This window comes from Brienomyrus brachyistius, chromosome 21 (genome assembly GCF_023856365.1).
Source record: "Brienomyrus brachyistius isolate T26 chromosome 21, BBRACH_0.4, whole genome shotgun sequence".
NCBI classification, from domain to species: Eukaryota; Metazoa; Chordata; class Actinopteri; order Osteoglossiformes; family Mormyridae; genus Brienomyrus; species Brienomyrus brachyistius.
This window is the reverse complement of record NC_064553.1, coordinates 20,043,170-20,063,591: the sequence shown is the minus strand read 5'-3', so window position 1 is coordinate 20,063,591 and position 20,422 is coordinate 20,043,170. Positions and strand designations below refer to the sequence as shown.

General features: G+C 41.8%; 2 protein-coding genes across 2 annotated transcripts in view; both read left to right on the top strand.

The window, feature by feature from the left end:
• Positions 1-20,422, top strand: part of LOC125717169 (protein NYNRIN-like) — a 143,398-nt gene that overhangs the window by 68,263 nt on the left and 54,713 nt on the right. The gene's annotated exons all lie outside the window — the stretch shown is intronic.
• Positions 13,698-15,262, top strand: LOC125717173 (uncharacterized). The gene is made up of 2 exons (XM_048990179.1): positions 13,698-13,798; positions 14,534-15,262. The coding sequence occupies exons 1-2, from the start codon at positions 13,791-13,793 to the stop codon at positions 15,249-15,251; spliced, it is 726 nt and encodes a 241-aa protein (XP_048846136.1). The 5' UTR covers positions 13,698-13,790; the 3' UTR covers positions 15,252-15,262.

Here is a 20,422-nt window from a genome sequence, read left to right as displayed (position 1 = left end):
CTCTCTCTTTGGGGATCAATAGAGTGTTGCTATTATAACGTCTAAAACGTATGATGGTCTGTCGATAAATCAATAACAATATCAATGAAGTCAATGTTTATCTAAAGAAATCAGAATTCAGGAAAAGCCAGGGGCCGGACCGAGTGTAGGGGGCGTGGCCAGAGACAGCCTGCTGACTGTTCCAAATCATGGGTGCATGTTACAAGTCCGGAACATATTTTAACTTAGTACTAACTTAGCATCATATTTGATCTGATTCGACTGAATATCCCAGGTTTCCATCTCTCATGCATCTGGTGTGACGTGTTTTCAGACTCTCAGGCTGGCGCAAAGAAATCTTACGGGAATTGAACGTCTCACTCCGGTCAGCTGACCAAAGTTGGTAACCTTGGTATTGTGTGTAGGAGATTCGGTATAACTATAATTTCGTTCTCCATTTACATGCCCGTAGTGTCTTTAAGTGTTATGTAGTTTTGCCTGAAACGCAGAAATAAAACAAAGCAATTAAAGCCAGATAGTTGCTCAAATTCTGCTGTAGCGATTGAAGAACTTTTGTCTAGTGTCTTTAAGTGTTATGTAGTTTTGCCTGAAACGCAAAAATAAAACAAAGCAATTAGGACTTTCACTGAAGGCAGCAGAGCATCATATGTTACTGCTAACGTTTCGTGTTGTGTTCAGGTTGTTAAATAACATACACTGTCATTCTGATTTCTTTAGATAAACATTGACTTCATTCATATTGTTATTGATTTATCGACAGACCATCATACGTTTTAGACGTTATAATAGCAACACTCTATTGATCCCCAAAGAGAGAGAAATTCTCTCCTTGCCTGCCCCCTCTTACTGTCCATGATACACGAGCACATATGTAGAAAAACGTCAGCTTGGAAGCCAAGGCTGGACTTAACCTACTCCTTAGGGTTCAACTGGATACTGCCCCATGGCCGAGCGGTCTCAACCTTCGACGCAGCTTAAATGGCCGTTCAAAGTAAGGTGTATTCTGTTCTCCGAAGTAAGGCATGGGTTCGAATCCAGCTTCCGACAAAAGTTCTTCAATCGCTACAGCAGAATTTGAGCAACTGCTTGGCTTTAATTGCTTTGTTTCATTTTTGCGTTTCAGGCAAAACTACATAACACTTAAAGACACTACGGGCATGTAAATGGAGAACGAAATTATAGTTATACCGAATCTCCTACACACAATACCAAGGTTACCAACTTTGGTCAGCTGACCGGAGTGAGACGTTCAATTCCCGTAAGATTTCTTTGCGCCAGCCTGAGAGTCTGAAAACACGTCACACCAGATGCATGAGAGATGGAAACCTGGGATATTCAGTCGAATCAGATCAAATATGATGCTAAGTTAGTACTAAGTTAAAATATGTTCCGGACTTGTAACATGCACCCATGATTTGGAACAGTCAGCAGGCTGTCTCTGGCCACGCCCCCTACACTCGGTCCGGCCCCTGGCTTTTCCTGAATTCTGATTTCTTTAGATAAACATTGACTTCATTGATATTGTTATTGATTTATCGACAGACCATCATACGTTTTAGACGTTATAATAGCAACACTCTATTGATCCCCAAAGAGAGAGAAATTCTCTCCTTGCCTGCCCCCTCTTACTGTCCATGATACACGAGCACATATGTCGAAAAACGTCAGCTTGGAAGCCAAGGCTGGACTTAACCTACTCCTTAGGGTTCAACTGGAAACTGCCCCATGGCCAAGCGGTCTCAACCTTCGACGCAGCTTAAATGGCCGTTCAAAGTAAGGTGTATTCTGTTCTCCGAAGTAAGGCGTGGGTTCGAATCCGGCTTCCGACAAAAGTTCTTCAATCGCTACAGCAGAATTTGAGCAACTGCTTGGCTTTAATTGCTTTGTTTTATTTTTGCGTTTCAGGCAAAACTACATAACACTTAAAGACACTACGGGCATGTAAATGGAGAACGAAATTATAGTTATACCGAATCTCCTACACACAATACCAAGGTTACCAACTTTGGTCAGCTGACCGGAGTGAGACGTTCAATTCCCGTAAGATTTCTTTGCGCCAGCCTGAGAGTCTGAAAACACGTCACACCAGATGCATGAGAGATGGAAACCTGGGATATTCAGTCGAATCAGATCAAATATGATGCTAAGTTAGTACTAAGTTAAAATATGTTCCGGACTTGTAACATGCACCCATGATTTGGAACAGTCAGCAGGCTGTCTCTGGCCACGCCCCCTACACTCGGTCCGGCCCCTGGCTTTTCCTGAATTCTGATTTCTTTAGATAAACATTGACTTCATTGATATTGTTATTGATTTATCGACAGACCATCATACGTTTTAGACGTTATAATAGCAACACTCTATTGATCCCCAAAGAGAGAGAAATTCTCTCCTTGCCTGCCCCCTCTTACTGTCCATGATACACGAGCACATATGTCGAAAAACGTCAGCTTGGAAGCCAAGGCTGGACTTAACCTACTCCTTAGGGTTCAACTGGAAACTGCCCCATGGCCGAGCGGTCTCAACCTTCGACGCAGCTTAAATGGCCGTTCAAAGTAAGGTGTATTCTGTTCTCCGAAGTAAGGCGTGGGTTCGAATCCGGCTTCCGACAAAAGTTCTTCAATCGCTACAGCAGAATTTGAGCAACTGCTTGGCTTTAATTGCTTTGTTTTATTTTTGCGTTTCAGGCAAAACTACATAACACTTAAAGACACTACGGGCATGTAAATGGAGAACGAAATTATAGTTATACCGAATCTCCTACACACAATACCAAGGTTACCAACTTTGGTCAGCTGACCGGAGTGAGACGTTCAATTCCCGTAAGATTTCTTTGCGCCAGCCTGAGAGTCTGAAAACACGTCACACCAGATGCATGAGAGATGGAAACCTGGGATATTCAGTCGAATCAGATCAAATATGATGCTAAGTTAGTACTAAGTTAAAATATGTTCCGGACTTGTAACATGCACCCATGATTTGGAACAGTCAGCAGGCTGTCTCTGGCCACGCCCCCTACACTCGGTCCGGCCCCTGGCTTTTCCTGAATTCTGATTTCTTTAGATAAACATTGACTTCATTGATATTGTTATTGATTTATCGACAGACCATCATACGTTTTAGACGTTATAATAGCAACACTCTATTGATCCCCAAAGAGAGAGAAATTCTCTCCTTGCCTGCCCCCTCTTACTGTCCATGATACACGAGCACATATGTAGAAAAACGTCAGCTTGGAAGCCAAGGCTGGACTTAACCTACTCCTTAGGGTTCAACTGGAAACTGCCCCATGGCCGAGCGGTCTCAACCTTCGACGCAGCTTAAATGGCCGTTCAAAGTAAGGTGTATTCTGTTCTCCGAAGTAAGGCGTGGGTTCGAATCCAGCTTCCGACAAAAGTTCTTCAATCGCTACAGCAGAATTTGAGCAACTGCTTGGCTTTAATTGCTTTCTTTTATTTTTGCGTTTCAGGCAAAACTACATAACACTTAAAGACACTACGGGCATGTAAATGGAGAACGAAATTATAGTTATACCGAATCTCCTACACACAATACCAAGGTTACCAACTTTGGTCAGCTGACCGGAGTGAGACGTTCAATTCCCGTAAGATTTCTTTGCGCCAGCCTGAGAGTCTGAAAACACGTCACACCAGATGCATGAGAGATGGAAACCTGGGATATTCAGTCGAATCAGATCAAATATGATGCTAAGTTAGTACTAAGTTAAAATATGTTCCGGACTTGTAACATGCACCCATGATTTGGAACAGTCAGCAGGCTGTCTCTGGCCACGCCCCCTACACTCGGTCCGGCCCCTGGCTTTTCCTGAATTCTGATTTCTTTAGATAAACATTGACTTCATTGATATTGTTATTGATTTATCGACAGACCATCATACGTTTTAGACGTTATAATAGCAACACTCTATTGATCCCCAAAGAGAGAGAAATTCTCTCCTTGCCTGCCCCCTCTTACTGTCCATGATACACGAGCACATATGTCGAAAAACGTCAGCTTGGAAGCCAAGGCTGGACTTAACCTACTCCTTAGGGTTCAACTGGAAACTGCCCCATGGCCGAGCGGTCTCAACCTTCGACGCAGCTTAAATGGCCGTTCAAAGTAAGGTGTATTCTGTTCTCCGAAGTAAGGCGTGGGTTCGAATCCGGCTTCCGACAAAAGTTCTTCAATCGCTACAGCAGAATTTGAGCAACTGCTTGGCTTTAATTGCTTTGTTTTATTTTTGCGTTTCAGGCAAAACTACATAACACTTAAAGACACTACGGGCATGTAAATGGAGAACGAAATTATAGTTATACCGAATCTCCTACACACAATACCAAGGTTACCAACTTTGGTCAGCTGACCGGAGTGAGACGTTCAATTCCCGTAAGATTTCTTTGCGCCAGCCTGAGAGTCTGAAAACACGTCACACCAGATGCATGAGAGATGGAAACCTGGGATATTCAGTCGAATCAGATCAAATATGATGCTAAGTTAGTACTAAGTTAAAATATGTTCCGGACTTGTAACATGCACCCATGATTTGGAACAGTCAGCAGGCTGTCTCTGGCCACGCCCCCTACACTTGGTCCGGCCCCTGGCTTTTCCTGAATTCTGATTTCTTTAGATAAACATTGACTTCATTGATATTGTTATTGATTTATCGACAGACCATCATACGTTTTAGACGTTATAATAACAACACTCTATTGATCCCCAAAGAGAGAGAAATTCTCTCCTTGCCTGCCCCCTCTTACTGTCCATGATACACGAGCACATATGTAGAAAAACGTCAGCTTGGAAGCCAAGGCTGGACTTAACCTACTCCTTAGGGCTTAACTGGAAACTGCCCCATGGCCGAGTGGTCTCATTCGCCCAACTCAAAGTAAACAGCCTTCCGAAGTAAGGTGTATTCTGTTCTCCGAAGTAAGGTGTGGGTTCGAATCCAACTTCCGACAAAAGTTCTTCAATCACTACAGCAGCAGCTGGTTAGCTCTGATTGCTTTCTTTTATTTTTGCGTTTCAGGCAAAACTACATAACACTTAAAGACACTTCCGGCATGTAAATGGAGAACGAAATTATAGTTATACCGAATCTCCTACACACAATACCAAGGTTACCAACTTTGCTCAGCTGACCGGAGTCAGACGTTCAATTCGCCACAAGTCTGCACACCCTGACACACGGATATAAAACCTATGTAACAGTTGTGTTACCTTTTAAATAGTCTGTAGGTTTTGCAAGCTACTCCAACGCCTTTGGTGTCGCTGATTTTACGTTTATACTAGTGTAAAATAGACTTGCCGTAAGATTTCTTTGCGCCAGCCTGAGAGTCTGAAAACACGTCACACCAGATGCATGAGAGATGGAAACCTGGAATATTCAGTCGAATTAGATCAAATATGATGCTAAGTTAGTACTAAGTTAAAATATGTTCCGGACTTGTAACATGCACCCATGATTTGGAACAGTGGCCAGGCTGTCTCTGGCCACGCCCCCTACAGTCAGTCCGGCCCCTGCCTTTTCCAGCGTCGAGTCGGGAAACTTCGACGCGTTTCCTACCGCTGGCACGAGTTCGGCTGCTTCGTTTCAAAATGTTTAATGTAGAACAGCGCTATGAAAGCAAATGTTAAAAGACATTATGTCAGGACTTTCACTGAAGGCAGCAGAGCATCATATGTTACTGCTAACGTTTCGTGTTGTGTTCAGGTTGTTAAATAACATATACTGTCATTCTGATTTCTTTAGATAAACATTGACTTCATTCATATTGTTATTGATTTATCGACAGACCATCATACGTTTTAGACGTTATAATAATAACACTCTATTGATCACCAAAGAGAAATTCTCTCCTTGCCTGCCCCCTCTTACTGTCCATGATACACAAGCACATATGTAGAAAAACGTCAGCTTGGAAGCCAAGGCTGGACTTAACCTACTCCTTAGGGCTCAACTGGAAACTGCCCCATGGCCGAGTGGTCTCATTCGCCCGACTCAAAGTAAACAGCCTTCCGAAGTAAGGTGTATTCTGTTCTCCGAAGTAAGGTGTGGGTTCGAATCCAACTTCCGACAAAAGTTCTTCAATCACTACAGCAGCAGCTGGTTAGCTCTGATTGCTTTCTTTTATTTTTGCGTTTCAGGCAAAACTACATAACACTTAAAGACACTTCCGGCATGTAAATGGAGAACGAAATTATAGTTATACCGAATCTCCTACACACAATACCAAGGTTACCAACTTTGCTCAGCTGACCGGAGTCAGACGTTCAATTCGCCACAAGTCTGCACACCCTGACACACGGATATAAAACCTATGTAACAGTTGTGTTACCTTTTAAATAGTCTGTAGGTTTTGCAAACTACTCCAACGCCTTTGGTGTCGCTGATTTTACGTTTATACTAGTGTAAAATAGACTTGCCGTAAGATTTCTTTGCGCCAGCCTGAGAGTCTGAAAACACGTCACACCAGATGCATGAGAGATGGAAACCTGGAATATTCAGTCGAATTAGATCAAATATGATGCTAAGTTAGTACTAAGTTAAAATATGTTCCGGACTTGTAACATGCACCCATGATTTGGAACAGTGGCCAGGCTGTCTCTGGCCACGCCCCCTACAGTCAGTCCGGCCCCTGCCTTTTCCAGCGTCGAGTCGGGAAACTTCGACGCGTTTCCTACCGCTGGCACGAGTTCGGCTGCTTCGTTTCAAAATGTTTAATGTAGAACAGCGCTATGAAAGCAAATGTTAAAAGACATTATGTCAACTTCCGACAAAAGTTCTTCAATCACTACAGCAGCATCTGAGCAACTGGTTGGCTCTAATTGCTTCGTTTTATTTTTGCGTCTGTCTTTGCACCTTATCTGTTTGGCACTATCTGCAGACATCGTAACACTGTCTGGCTCTTGTTCCGAAAAAAACATTATCAAAAGAAGGAAAAAAGAATATTTAAAGAAGACAAAAAAATCATCCAAATGGAAAAAACTTAACAAAAAAAAAACAATATCCGAAGAAGGAAAAACAAACAAGTGTTCATTTTGTAGAAAGGTTACATATTTGTTAAATCAGTATTTGTCAGTGCCTATAAATTAAATACTTAATTTGCACAGTCCAATGGAATACTCAAAATTAAACATCAAACAAACCTATGTCAGAAATTATTTCAATTTAGACTATTGATAAGCCAATGTTCATGATATATCAGGAGATTTTTTAAACTGCCATATTTGAAAGGTTACCTCATTGATGACATTTATCAGCACTGCTCTTACCTGAAAGATATCAGCAGAAATGCACTGTGGAAAGGTATCTGCCCGCTGTGTTTACAGTGTCTTGAAGTCCTTAAATCAACAGTGTCAAGTTTGTTTGGACAAAGTTTGTTTTTTTTTTTCCTTTGCATGTTTTTACTTCTTCTTCGGATATTATTTTTTTGTAAATTTTTTTCCCTTGGATGTTTTTTTTTGTCTTCTTTAAATATTCTTTTTTTCCTTCTTTTGATAATGTTTTTTCGGAACAAGAGCCATACAGTGTTACGATGTCTGCAGATAGCGCCAACTGAACGCAGTGAAGCAGTATCACCTAGGGCATACTCTTGAACCACCCGCAAAGTCCCCTTGTTAGTTACGTATACATCCATCCCACCATCCATTTTCCAAACCGCTTATCCTACTGGGTCGCGGGGGGTCCGGAGCCTATCCCGGAAGCACTGGGCACGGGGCACGGAACATCCCAGAATGGGGGGCCAGCCCATCACAGGGCACACTCACGCACCATTCCTGATTATATTATTGCACTATATAAATAAAAAGTAAACTTAATACCAGTTGTGGTAATAAAGTGCACAGAGAGTAAGAGAGAGAAGGGCTTCACATAAACTTATGTTCATTAGCGTTTAGTATTCTGATGGCTTGGGGGTAGAAGCTGTTATTAAATCTGGTTGTTCTGCAATGCATACTGCGGTAACGTTTACCAGAGGGCAGAAGTTCAAACAGCTTATGGGTGCGTGGGATCTTTTACGATCTTAATGGATCTATTGTGGCAACGTGAGTAGTGAAGTTCTTGAACCGATGGGAGAGAGCCTGGAGAATTATTTTCTCTGTCATCCTCACCACTCTCTGAAGCGTCTTCTGTTCAGCTGTAGAAATTAACATTAAAGTGTCATTTGTAATAAATATAATTATGCATATGTAGAACTAGGGATATGATCCTATCAAGTATGACAGTTCTGTCTTATTAATACAGGATCGACATCCACAGTAACTGTGTTTATCTATCCATCTGTGTGCATGTGTGTGTGTGTATGTGTGTGTGTGTGTGTGCGAGCGGGTATACCTGTCCTTATGGGGACACAATGTCCCCATAACGTGATAAATAGCCGTTTTTTTCCCTTATGGGGACTGGTTTCCTGGTCCCCATAAGGGAAAACTCTATTTTATAAAAATCTGTGACTGCTATGGAAAAACTAGAAATGCAAAATCTCTTGTATTTTGCTTGGTTACTTATGGTTATGGCAGGGTGGGGGTTAAGCTTGTCATAGTTAGCGTTAGCATTTATCCCATAGAAGTGAATGAGCGGGCCCCATAAAGATAGGTATACCCTATGTGTGTGTGTGTGTCCCATATTGCCTGGGCTTCAGGATACCTCATAACCCGGAACTTCATCAGAAGTAGTTAGAAAATGGATGGATGGATGGATGGATGGATGGACGGACGGACAGATCAATAAAAGTACAGGACATCCATTTTACAAAGAACCGTCAACACTAAATGTGTGCACTGGTCATGCTCCTGGAAATTAAACTTCTTTTCTGAAAAGCAGCATGTTCATAAATTAGCTGCTGTTATACCTTGGGGAAACAAATGCAGATGAAACTGTAAAACAAACTGCAGTGGCAAAACAGTTCTGGCTGCCCGCCAGCCCTTCTGCCTGTGCTGCCCTGCCTGCCTACCCTCCTGCCCATGACATCCTGTCGGCGACATGCCACAAAGCAACCCTTCTTTGCCACAGGAAATGTCTGGTGCAATTTCTTTTTTAATTGTACATGTCAATTGCATAATACCTTAAACTAATTCTTTATTATTTCTATCATCATCATCATCATCATCATCATCATCCTGATAAGTATTTCATTAGTATTCCACGGTATTTTGATTTTTCAGGAATCATTGTGTGTACTGTATACTTTTAAATTAGTTTGCACTATATGTAGTGTCTCTGCACCTGTGCCTTACGTACTTGCTGCAGCTTGCACAACAACTTCTCTCAGGCATCAGTATAGTTTATCTAATGCAATATTTGTTGTTTGTTTATTAAGTGGTTTTAGGTATTTTGTGTGTTCCACTTAATTTAGTGTAATTAGTCCTAATTGACTCAGGTTTAGTTTGATATTTCCTTCTGTTTGTTCCTCTGCATCATGCTACTGTCATAACATGTCAATGTCTTACCTAACTTTTGTGCATTATGTTTTGGAGAGAAAAAAATCATGACTTTTTTTTTTAGATTCATCCACTGATTCTATCACCTCTGACACATCCCCCCTCAATATTTGTTTGTTTGTTTGTTTATGTATTTGCTTGGGGGGTGGAATTAACAAACAGAAATAACTGAATGAATCAGGGTAGTGAAAAACATTTATAAACTTATAATTTTGGTATTGGTATGATCCTGTTCTGGTTAGTTAGCCGAGGGAGTAAATCATCAGGAGTTTCATCTCTCAAACTCCTACTACACTCACTCAGCATCACAGTATGGACTCCCCAATGCAACTGATCTGCACGTACTCTGGGAGGAAACCTGGTTCGGGAACAGCACCATGCAGGACAGACGAGCTCTACAGAGGGTTGTGCGATCAGCTGAGCGCACCATCTGCACCGAGCTCCCTGACCTGCACTCAATCTACAGCAGGCGGTGCTGGACCAAGGCCAAGAAGATCGTGAAGGACCTCAGCCATCCCAATAATGGACTGTTCATTTCATTAGAATCTGTAGAAATTGTGGATAAACTTGTTCTACTTTACTGACACTGTGCAAAAGTCTCTGACCACTGACTGCTATTGTTAAAACTTAAATTGCATCCATTACAAAACTAAAACAATATTTTGAAGCAACTTAAGTTTAATTTAATTAATTAAATTTTATTTTAATATAAATGTAAGTAATTAGTCAACATGTTTCAATAGCTATGATTATGTACATTACAAACCTAAAATAATATTTTGAAGCAGCTTAAGTTTAATTTAATTAATTAAATTTTATTTTAATATAAATGTAAGTAATTAGTTAACATGTTTCAATAGCTGTGATTATGTACTTTACTCAGTCTAGGAGCCATCAGGATATGCAAATGTTATTTATCCAAACCATTGTGAAACGAACAGTGTTGATGATGACTGGACTGTTTCTTTATTCAACTAAAAGTAATGAATCAAATCTAATCTTTATTTATGACTTTTTTTTATTTTATTTTATCCCCAGTGCTTCGAGCAGGCATTTCCTGCTCTGCCCCGTGTGCAAGAAGACACAGCCAAGCCTCTCAGTGCATCTGGCTAGGGTGTGCATGAAGAGGTCTTCGAAAGAGGCCATCCAGGAAGTGATGGAGAAGGAAAAGCAGAATTCCCTTGAACTTCTGCAGTGGGGCAGGGTCTTCAGCTACAGGCTGAACTTCAGCTACATTATGCCTGTCAAAGTGTGTCAGCTTAGCCATTTCAGAACCTCTGCTAAAATCATCCTAGTATTTGTAACGACCATCCAGTGCAGCCATGTATTTTTTGACTTGGCCACTAGCACACCTCATACAGTACAGCTAGTCAATCTGTCACTGACTTTTTAAACCAGTATAATTAATTATTTAATTGAGCTGTTGGTGAAATTTAACAAAATCATGGAACGGCTGAGGTGCCCCTGGGGAGAAGTTTGGGAACTGAAGTGGTGTTCATCTAGCCATCCAACTAGATATCAGTAACGCTTTAGAAAACAGAAGAAGTTATTACTAGTTTTTATTGTGTTACTCTTAATTTGCACATGTTCTAATGTTAAATTGTGTCATTTATTCTAAGTCAAAGTACACTTGCTACCCAGATAAACAGCTTTAAACATTTCTTTGGACTGCCTAAGACTTTCACACAGTACTGTATGTCTTAGAACATAAGAAATTTACAAATGAGAGGAGGCCTTTCGGCCCATCAAACTCATTTGGGAAGAACTTAACTAATAGCTCAGAGTTGTTAAAATCTTATCTAGCTCTGATTTAATCATCTCTCTCAATATAATATTGGGATAATTTATTCTCTTCAGAGGCCTCCATAGAATAGTGCATCCATCCCCTCACTTATGTTCAGACAGTCAGAATAACAACAGCATCATCAATTTCACAGCTAGATTTAAAAATTGCTTTAACATAGAGTGATTACAGAAAAAAAGGTAAACAAATATTAACAAGATTATTAAAACGTAATAGACATATTCATCATTCAGACATATTGCGCTTTTTTAAGAGCAGAAGGGATACATTAAATCACGATTATATTTTGTCCATAATATATATATATATTTACATATATATATGGTGGTGCAGTGGTTAACACTGTTGCCTCACACCTCTGGGACCCAGGTTCGAGTCTCTGCCTGGATTACATGTGTGTGGAGTTTGCATGTTCTCCCCGTGTCCTCGTGGGGTTTCCTCCGGGTACTCCGGTGTACCCCCACAATCAAAAACATGCTGAGGCTAATTGGAGTTACTAAATTGCCCATAGGTGTGCATGTGAGAGTGAATGGTATGTGAGTGTGACCTGCGATGGGCTGGCCCCCCATCCTAGGTTGTTCCCTGCCTCGTGCCCATTGGGAACTGGGATAGGCTCAGGAACCCCCGCGACCTAGTAGGATAAGCAGTTTGGAAAATGGATGGATATATATATATTTATAATTTTACATCATTATAAATGAGAACTATAAGTGATTGCTAATTACTGTTAACTAATGTCCTGTAATCAGTGGAGGCACACGGACACTTTGGCCAGTTATCCTATTTCTTCAGCGCCAGCCCAACACCCAGCACCACAGACAGTGACCTGTGTTACTGTGACATCTGGTTCCTTCATTGGCTCTATTTATTTTTCTAGAAATAACTAATTGGCTCTTCCAGCCTATATGAAGAGAATATTTTATTTTTATTTAGACTAAGAAACTACAGAAAATCAGCTCTGCATGTGATCTCCCCTTTACTGCTCAAGGAGGGCACACGCACATCAACAAATATCAATGCAACAATTACAGATGAACAATTTCTCACAGCTTCAGAAGAAGTCAGAGTTCTGTGTAATTCAGAAATTGTCTAAGACCTCTGCTAGAACATTTTCTGCACTTCAAAATAAATGACACCTGGGTCCATTAAAAGAAGGTGATGCTGCCTGAACCACCAGCCAAGGCTGGGAGGAAAGGGAGGAACACTAGTAAAATGAAGGAAGAAAAGCAGCCCACCCTATCTCAAGGTCACTGATACAAAAGTCAGGGAGTGTTATGAAGAAGACACCACACTTAAGACCATGGTTTTATGCAGTGAATTACACCAGAGAGAACTTTTGCATTTTAACTGTGTTACGTAACATTCCTCAGCCTTCATTTTTTTCCACAGAATGCAGGACATAATTTACGGTGCCAAACAAAACAGCGGAACTGCATTGTAGCCAATTATTTGTTTCAGTAGTTTTAAGATAAATAGAACATAAAATGGTTGTTTTACTTAGGTAAAAATCCAGTTGAAACAGACTTTATTTTAAAAAAGTTACATTGGCTTTAAGTGATGGCACATGTCGCTTGTGTAAATACTGCTTTGATTTTGAGGATGAAGTCTGAAGTGTAGGTGACATGCAGAAGCATGCAATTTGACGTTTGGGGACTGTAGTTTTTAATGGGACAATTTGAATAAGGAATACTGGCGATATGCTTTTTAAGGGGACAGCACACGAAAATTATAATACAGAGTATTAAAAGAACCGCTCTTTAAAGGAACTGAATTATCTTAGTGTATTTTACATCACAAGCACTCTCGGTCCGTTGGGGAGTCCGTCCCACTGTACTTGGAGAATGCTGCCATGCATTAATCATAAATTTCATTCAGTTGTGCGACAGAAGTTCCCTTCTAATGTTTTCTTCAACATAACAAAGTCCCACGGTAACAAAAGCGCTGAGGCCAGGATCGTTAATTGCAATGTGGGGAATGCAGACCAGCTGGGGTGGGGGATCGTGCTCAGTCACGGTAAAAGGCAAACGGGTAAATTGTGAATACGCTCTTAATCTAACTACAGCTTCTTGAATTGTGGGAGGCGTGTGTAACATAACGTTGTTCCACATACCAATATCACTACGTATCGGTATCGCAAAACAAAGTTTTAAATGTTAAGATTCTGTCATTCTGAAAATCTGAGTATTTAAGACATTATGTTACATAGCGATTTGTGGAGATAAATGCCCTCGGACAGTAGCGTTCATTTCATATTAAGTCTCTTTAAGTCATTGTTTTATGTTATGCAGGATGAATGTGCGAATTTTAATTAATCATCCTTTAAGGGTTATATGCTTACGGTGTTGTATACTATTCTCGGTGAACAAGTTAACTTATAAAAGTCTGTTCCTCTAATTATAGAATAATATATAGAATAATTATACAAGAGCTATAATTATTATGATGTTATTATTTAATTGTGTGGGCCGTGTTGCTTGATTACATTTGACTCTTCGGCACGTGGGACGCTGCCGGTTTGAAAGACGCAGCTTCACTTGTTTTCTGCACCAAGATGACGAGGTACGTTGCTTTTCTGCTCCCATTTTATCGGATAATTTTTCTTATTTAGTATCTGTCAAATTTGCATGTATATTAAAATATGTTTGGTGAGTAAAGTCAGTATATTGCTTTTAAATAAAGTGATTTTGTTCCGGGGTACAATGTTAATTATATTAAAATTTTATGCGCAAAGTGTAGTTGATATTTCGCTTTTCCGCGTGCGCTTACTAGTAAATAATTGCGCTTGCTTGTGAGTAAATTAGTTCATTGCTTTTAAATAAAGTGAATATTGTTGCGGGCTACTGTGTTGGTTATATTTAAATTTTATGTGCAAGTCGGCTAGTTTCCTGTGCCGCAAAGTCTAGATGATATTTCACTTTTGCACGTGCGCTTTCCCGCGCTTTCATGTTGCATTCGGAAGAGGATGCGGGTGGTTGCGCTCGGTGCTGCCTACAGCAATGATATTCCAGCAGACCAGGAGAGGGCAGATGTATTGCAACAAACACAGATAAAAGTAGTGAAGCAAGACCTGAAAAGTTTGTTTGGTGACTAAAATCAGTATATTGCCATTTAGTAAAATTTAAAATTGTTCCAGGCTTCTGTCTTGATTATATGTAACTTGTATGTGAAAGTTAACTAGTTTCCTATGCTATAATGCAGTTGTTCATTGCGAAGGTGTCAGTGCAGAACTGAATTCCATGTGCCAGGAGTGACTGACAGCTCTATTGTATTGCCTGTGTGTTTTTCCTCATTCAGAAACAAACGAATTGCAAAAGCTGTCAGCTGGAGCAACGATCGATACTGGGCAACTTGGGACAAGTGGATGGAAGTGATTGACTGGGAAGATGAGGAAGAGCTGTGCTCCCCAGCTGAATCACCCTCTGACCAGGCTGACCGTTCCATCGTGTCACACACCCGAAAGCCAATTGCCAAGGCAGTTAGCTGGACGGATGATGTGTATTGGGCAGCCTGGGACAAGTGGGATGAGATCATCTGTTGGGGTGAAGAAGGAGAGTGCTCCCCAGCAACTCCACCCATCAACCAGCCTGGGAGGGATAAGGGGTTAGACATGCATGGGTTAGAGGTTTTTCTGTTAAATGAAAGGACAGTCTCCATAAAGCCTGCAGATGACCACCAAGACAGGCTGAAAATAGGAGCCGTAGTGGTCGACCTCTGCCAGTTTGAGCTAGATGGTGTAAATGATAAATTTGAAATTGTCGAAATACAAATTGGAGAGGTCAAATTGGAGGAGACTGCAGAGAGGGGTTTTAATTCAGAATTTGAATTGGAAATTATGGATGTGGAGATAGAGGTTGTAGACAGTGAATTCCAGCTGAATGCTCTTAATTGGGAAATTGCTGGAACTAAAGTGGACAAATTATTAGTGGAACACCTGAACATAAATAATCTAGAAGCAGGCAGTGTGAAGGTGTCCACATCAAATGGGAATGTGGTATATGTCAATGGTATGTGAGTGTGTTTGGTAATGATGGGTGTGAGTGGTGTGTGTGTATGAGAATGGTGAGTGAATGGTGTGTGTGAGTGACAGGTGTGTGAATGGTGTGTGAGTGGTAATGGCGTGTGTGAGTGAATGGCGTGTGTGAGTATATGGTGTATGTGAATGGTCTATGTGTGTGTGAATGGGGAGTGAATGGTGTGTGAGTGACTGGTGTGTGTCTGGTGTTTATGGATGGTGTGTGTGAGTGAATGCTGTGTGAATGGTGTTTATGAATGGTGTGTGTGTGAGTGAATGCTGTGTGAGTGACTGGTGTGTGAATGGTGTTTATGAATGGTGTGTGAATGAATGGTGAGTTTTTGTGTGTGTGTTTGTGTGTGTGTGTGTGTGTGTGTGTGTGTGATCTGTGTGTGTGAGCCTGCCCTGTGATGGGTTGGTGTCCCATCCTGGGTTGTTCCCTGCCTCGTGCCTGTAGCCTCTGGGATCCATCTGACCGCCTGTTCCAAAAGGCAAATTGATCCCCACATCCCTGAACAGGAGAAGCGGTTTTAGAAAATGGATAAATGTTCCCAGAGGTGTGAGGCAACAGTGCTAACCACTGTACCATGCATATGTATAGGATATGTAGAAGAATACCTGTTGCAGTTATCTGATGTGTGTGTTTTTCACTCTCCCTGCCGGCCCCTGGAGGTTTGGGCTTCCCCTTTGAGTCTGGTGCCTCCCAAGGTTTCTTCCTTCTAGGGAGTTTTTCCTTGCCACTGTCGCCTATGGCTTACTCACTGGGGGCTTTGGGTGAGGGTGCTCTAAAGCGCTTTGAGACAATGTAATGTTGTGATATCGTGCTATACTTTGTTGTGTAATTTTCTATTTACTCATGCAAATAAATAATTGTTTGATAACAAAAAGCACTTGTTTCATTCTTTTTACTGCGAGCATATCAGTCACTTCCCTTGTGCTCCTGCATTCAAAAATGAAAGTTTGTCCTGCCCTGCACTTAATTGCCATGGATTCTACGGGAATGCAGACCTCTACTTTGGTGGAATCCTGCTGTTGTTGTAGATGGTCTGCTGAAACGTTTTCACATTGTGTACAAGCAGATTTGTTTCTGTATCTCTGTAGAGAAGCATTCTTTTCTTCTACCTGGCAAATCCACAAATATAATAGCAATCCACCAAGGTGCAAGTGCACCTAGCTCTTAAAGAAAATGTTAGAAAAAATTAGTTTATAGCATGTTTACAGCATAAACACAGCAGTGACTGAGTACATCCCTTGTGGACCAGGCGCCTGGCTTTGACTATTTTTCTGCCATTAAACTAGCAAAGGTGGCTTGGCCATGACGTAAAATAACTTGTGCCTTTAAATTGTTAAAAAAAAGTCCTGTGTGTTGTAAAGTGAGGTATGAAACAGATACCAGGTCGTTTCAGTAACGGTCAGCGTACGTTTTCTTCATGTGATTTTGTGGTTTCAAATGTTTCATTGGAATCAATAGTATTTGCCAATTCCAGTTGCCAGGTAACTTCAATAATTTGAATAGAATACATGATAACATTTTAAACTAGATTACAGTTAATTGTTATTTTTCTGTTTAAAAAAAGACAATTGCTGTAATTTACATACGACAAAACCTGTAAAAGACATTTTGGAATTCTTTTCTAAATGAAATGAAGGTACTTTGTTACTCCCCTTGGGGAAATTCTATTTTCACCTACCCCATTTTGCCCTACTTGACACATGGGCACAGACGAAGGTGACAGCAAGCCTGGCAGCAAAGGGCAGCCACCTGTAGGGACACCCATGGAGCTGGGGGTTTTACAGTGATTAACAGCAATTTTGCAAAACTTTTCTGGCAGTTTTTTTTGCTAGGAATTTACAGTCAATTCTACACTAAAACAGACGTCATTCCTAAGCGCAGCATGGACTGCTTCCGGACACAGTATCAAATGCGACTTCCAGAGTCACTTGAGTAAGCTGGAGATGCTACATCCCCGGGTAAGATTACCTGCAGTAGGCAGCCTACCAAAAGAGGGCCTTTCCTGTTCCCTTGGTGAATTAGAAAACCAGTGGAGAGAGCTCTCCTGTTGCAGTTTCACAGAGATGAACAACATGGAGAACTTTGGATTGAGGTTTTGCAGTATGAGGGTGCTGAAGGAAAAAGGAGTTTTAAAGACATTGGTCTGCCTGTACTGCAGATTTTGTCTCTGCCCATTTCAGATGTTCATGTAAAGCGTGAATTTACTAATGTGACATTCCTTAAATATAACCACCGAAACAGAACGGTTGTAAATTTGCTGTCCAGATTGGTAGATGTACAACTTGGACTGCAAAGAGATGGACTGACACAGAGGCGGAGCTATGGGTAGGCCTGGGTGGGATTGACAGCTGGGCCCACCCATTCAGATTAATGAAATTACATTTTTTATATATAAATTACCGGCTTCTAACTGTTCCTATACATCACTGTTGTTACTGTGGCAAGTACAATAGAATGTGTGAGCTCCCTCTAGTGGTGCTCTAGGTAGAACACCACAGTCGTAGGTGTATTATTGTTGCAGTCACCATGTTGTAAATATATAAGCCAATTTAAGAAAATTTGGGGTAATGAGTTTCACTCAGAAGTCCATCCATCAGCCACTTTTCCATATTTAAAGGCTGCAGGAGGATGCTCACATGGAAAAAAAAAGACTAATTCATTTCTTTATCCAAAACTATTTCTTTCCTCATTCATTAAAACGAAAAGAGCTTTAACTTGTGCGTGCATTGCTTCATTTTAAGCAGCATTATGGAGTATCATTGAAGATAGAAAAGTTTATGAAGGGTCTGATTTTCGACATCTTTTACTCCTGGTTTGGGCTATAAAATTGGAAGGAGTTGCCAACATGACCGTGCAGGGTCTGCGCTGTTCTCATCTGTGAACAGTGTGTGGGTTTGTGGGTCAGGCATAAATTTGGGGGGAGGGGCTCCCTCCAGCATTAAAATAGGGAGATATCCCCCAAAATAATATAATTCTTCATATTCAAAAAAGTACAGATAAAATTAATCTATCTCACCAGTTAATGTAAAGTTTTTTCACCCCAAGCACACCTACCCTTCCCGAAAATGGTTTAGTCTGAAGTCCTGCTCTGGGGTACGTTTCCTATATGCACTTTGCAAAAGACAAATATATATCAGGAAAATATATAGCAGGAGATGAAAGAAAAAAGATACATTCTGCAGGCCATGGCTGCTGCCGCCTGGCAGAGGGTATGAGGAGGAAGTGCAGGGACGATGTCAGCATCACCAAAAGGATGGTTGCAGCACTCTGGAGGGAGCAGGTGAGGTGGGCTGGGGGGAGCACCAGTCTGCATTCTCTCACTCCTGGGGAGGACCGAGTATTGGCCATCCTAGATCTCAGAAGCACTTGAGGGAGTCCCGGGGTGCATAAATCTCTGTAGTCTACCCACCTCCCAGACATCTGTGCTTTCTACTCCCCAGCCACTTCCTCTTGGCCCACCAACATTTGTCCCCCTGTAGTGTGATCACCAGGGTTCCTCAATGTGTGGCACCTCCACACCTGGCTCCTCTACATCAGCCATCCCTCCTATAGGCCCCTCTACATCAGGGCGACACTGTCCCCTGAGTCCCCAGAATACCTTTCAGTCTGGTAGATCACCAAACCCCAACCATCCTGCTTCCTTGTCACCACACGCCCCTCCTTCCCCCCACGCACTCAAGCCCACTGGTGCAGAAACATTCGCTGCCAATGTAGTGAAGAGCTCCTCAGGTCTGAAGGTGGAAAAAATATCTGTTCTGAGGGGCATCCGGGAGGAAACGGCAGCCCTGATGGAGCAGTATGAAAGACACCATAAAGAGGTGATCGCCTACCGGAGAGAGACACTGGCCTTACTGGCCCAAAGGGTCAGGAGGCCCAGTGTGACAATATACTGTATCTCCCCACCTCTTAATGTCAAGGGCGCCTCCAAGGGGCGGCCACATCCCTCCTTGGAAACCTCTGGCCACCCCTGTGGCAGCCCCCAAATATGGCTGTAGAGAGATTGTTTTATAGCGAAAGCTGTGGTGCACTCAGGGACCATTAACTGTGTAGCACCTGGGGCCTGCATCATGAAACTGAAAGTCTGAGTTAGAACAAAAGTTTTAGCCTAATAAAGTCAAACAAATGCAATGCGCGATCATAAAAATCATGCCTGTAAGAAGGCTCCTGCAGTTTTAAGGGCGCACCGGTGCATGCAAAGGACTGTGGGTGCACTGTGGGGACACCGAGGCACGCGCTGACAGCGTGTTAGAACTTAAAGTTTTTCCTGGTCAGCAATATATGGAAGTCCTTACATTATATGTATGTATTAAGTTATATAATTGTGCTATGTAATTACCGAATGACGCTAAACTCATTAAGTTTGGCTTTAATTATGCTGATGTTTAATGCCGGTATTGTGCTGCAAACTGCCCCTCTGCCACGGATTGTAATCTTTCATTTTAAAGGAAGTGAAACTTCATTTATCTTGCTTTAAGCAGACTGAAAACTCACATTACTTGTTTATTATGATATTTTACAGACAAACCTAAAGTTAAGATTAACTACCTCCTGTAAAACGTCGCGGGGTGGCATGGTGGTGCAGTGGTTAGCACTGTTGCCTCACACCTCTGGGACCCGGGTTTGAATCTCCACCTGGGTCACATGTGTGTGGAGTTTGCATGTTCTCCCCATGTCGTCGTGGGGTTTCCTCCAGGTACTCCGGTTTCCCCCCACTGTCCAAAAACATGCTGAGGCTAATTGGACTTGCTAAATTGCCCGTAGGAATGCATGTGAGAGTGAATGGTGTGTGAGTGTGCCCTGCGATGGGCTGGCCCCCCATCCTGGGTTGTTCCCAGCCTCGTGCCCATTGCTTCCGGGATAGGCTCCGGACCCCCCGCGACCCAATAGGATAAGCGGTTTGGAAAATGGATGGATGGATGGATGTAAAACGTCGCAAATGTGACATCATTTAAAGGCGACAGTAATGCTTCGCTTTTCGACGACAGACGCCTTCAGTCGCAAGAAGTGTTTCATTTTCTTGAATAATATTTTTGATACTTTGTTGAATTAATTCTGCCTCGATATTTTTGATATTCTGTCTTCTTTTCATACTTATAATGCGGCGAATAGCTTCATACTCGGCACATCACACCTGGAAATAAAATAACATCGAACTAAG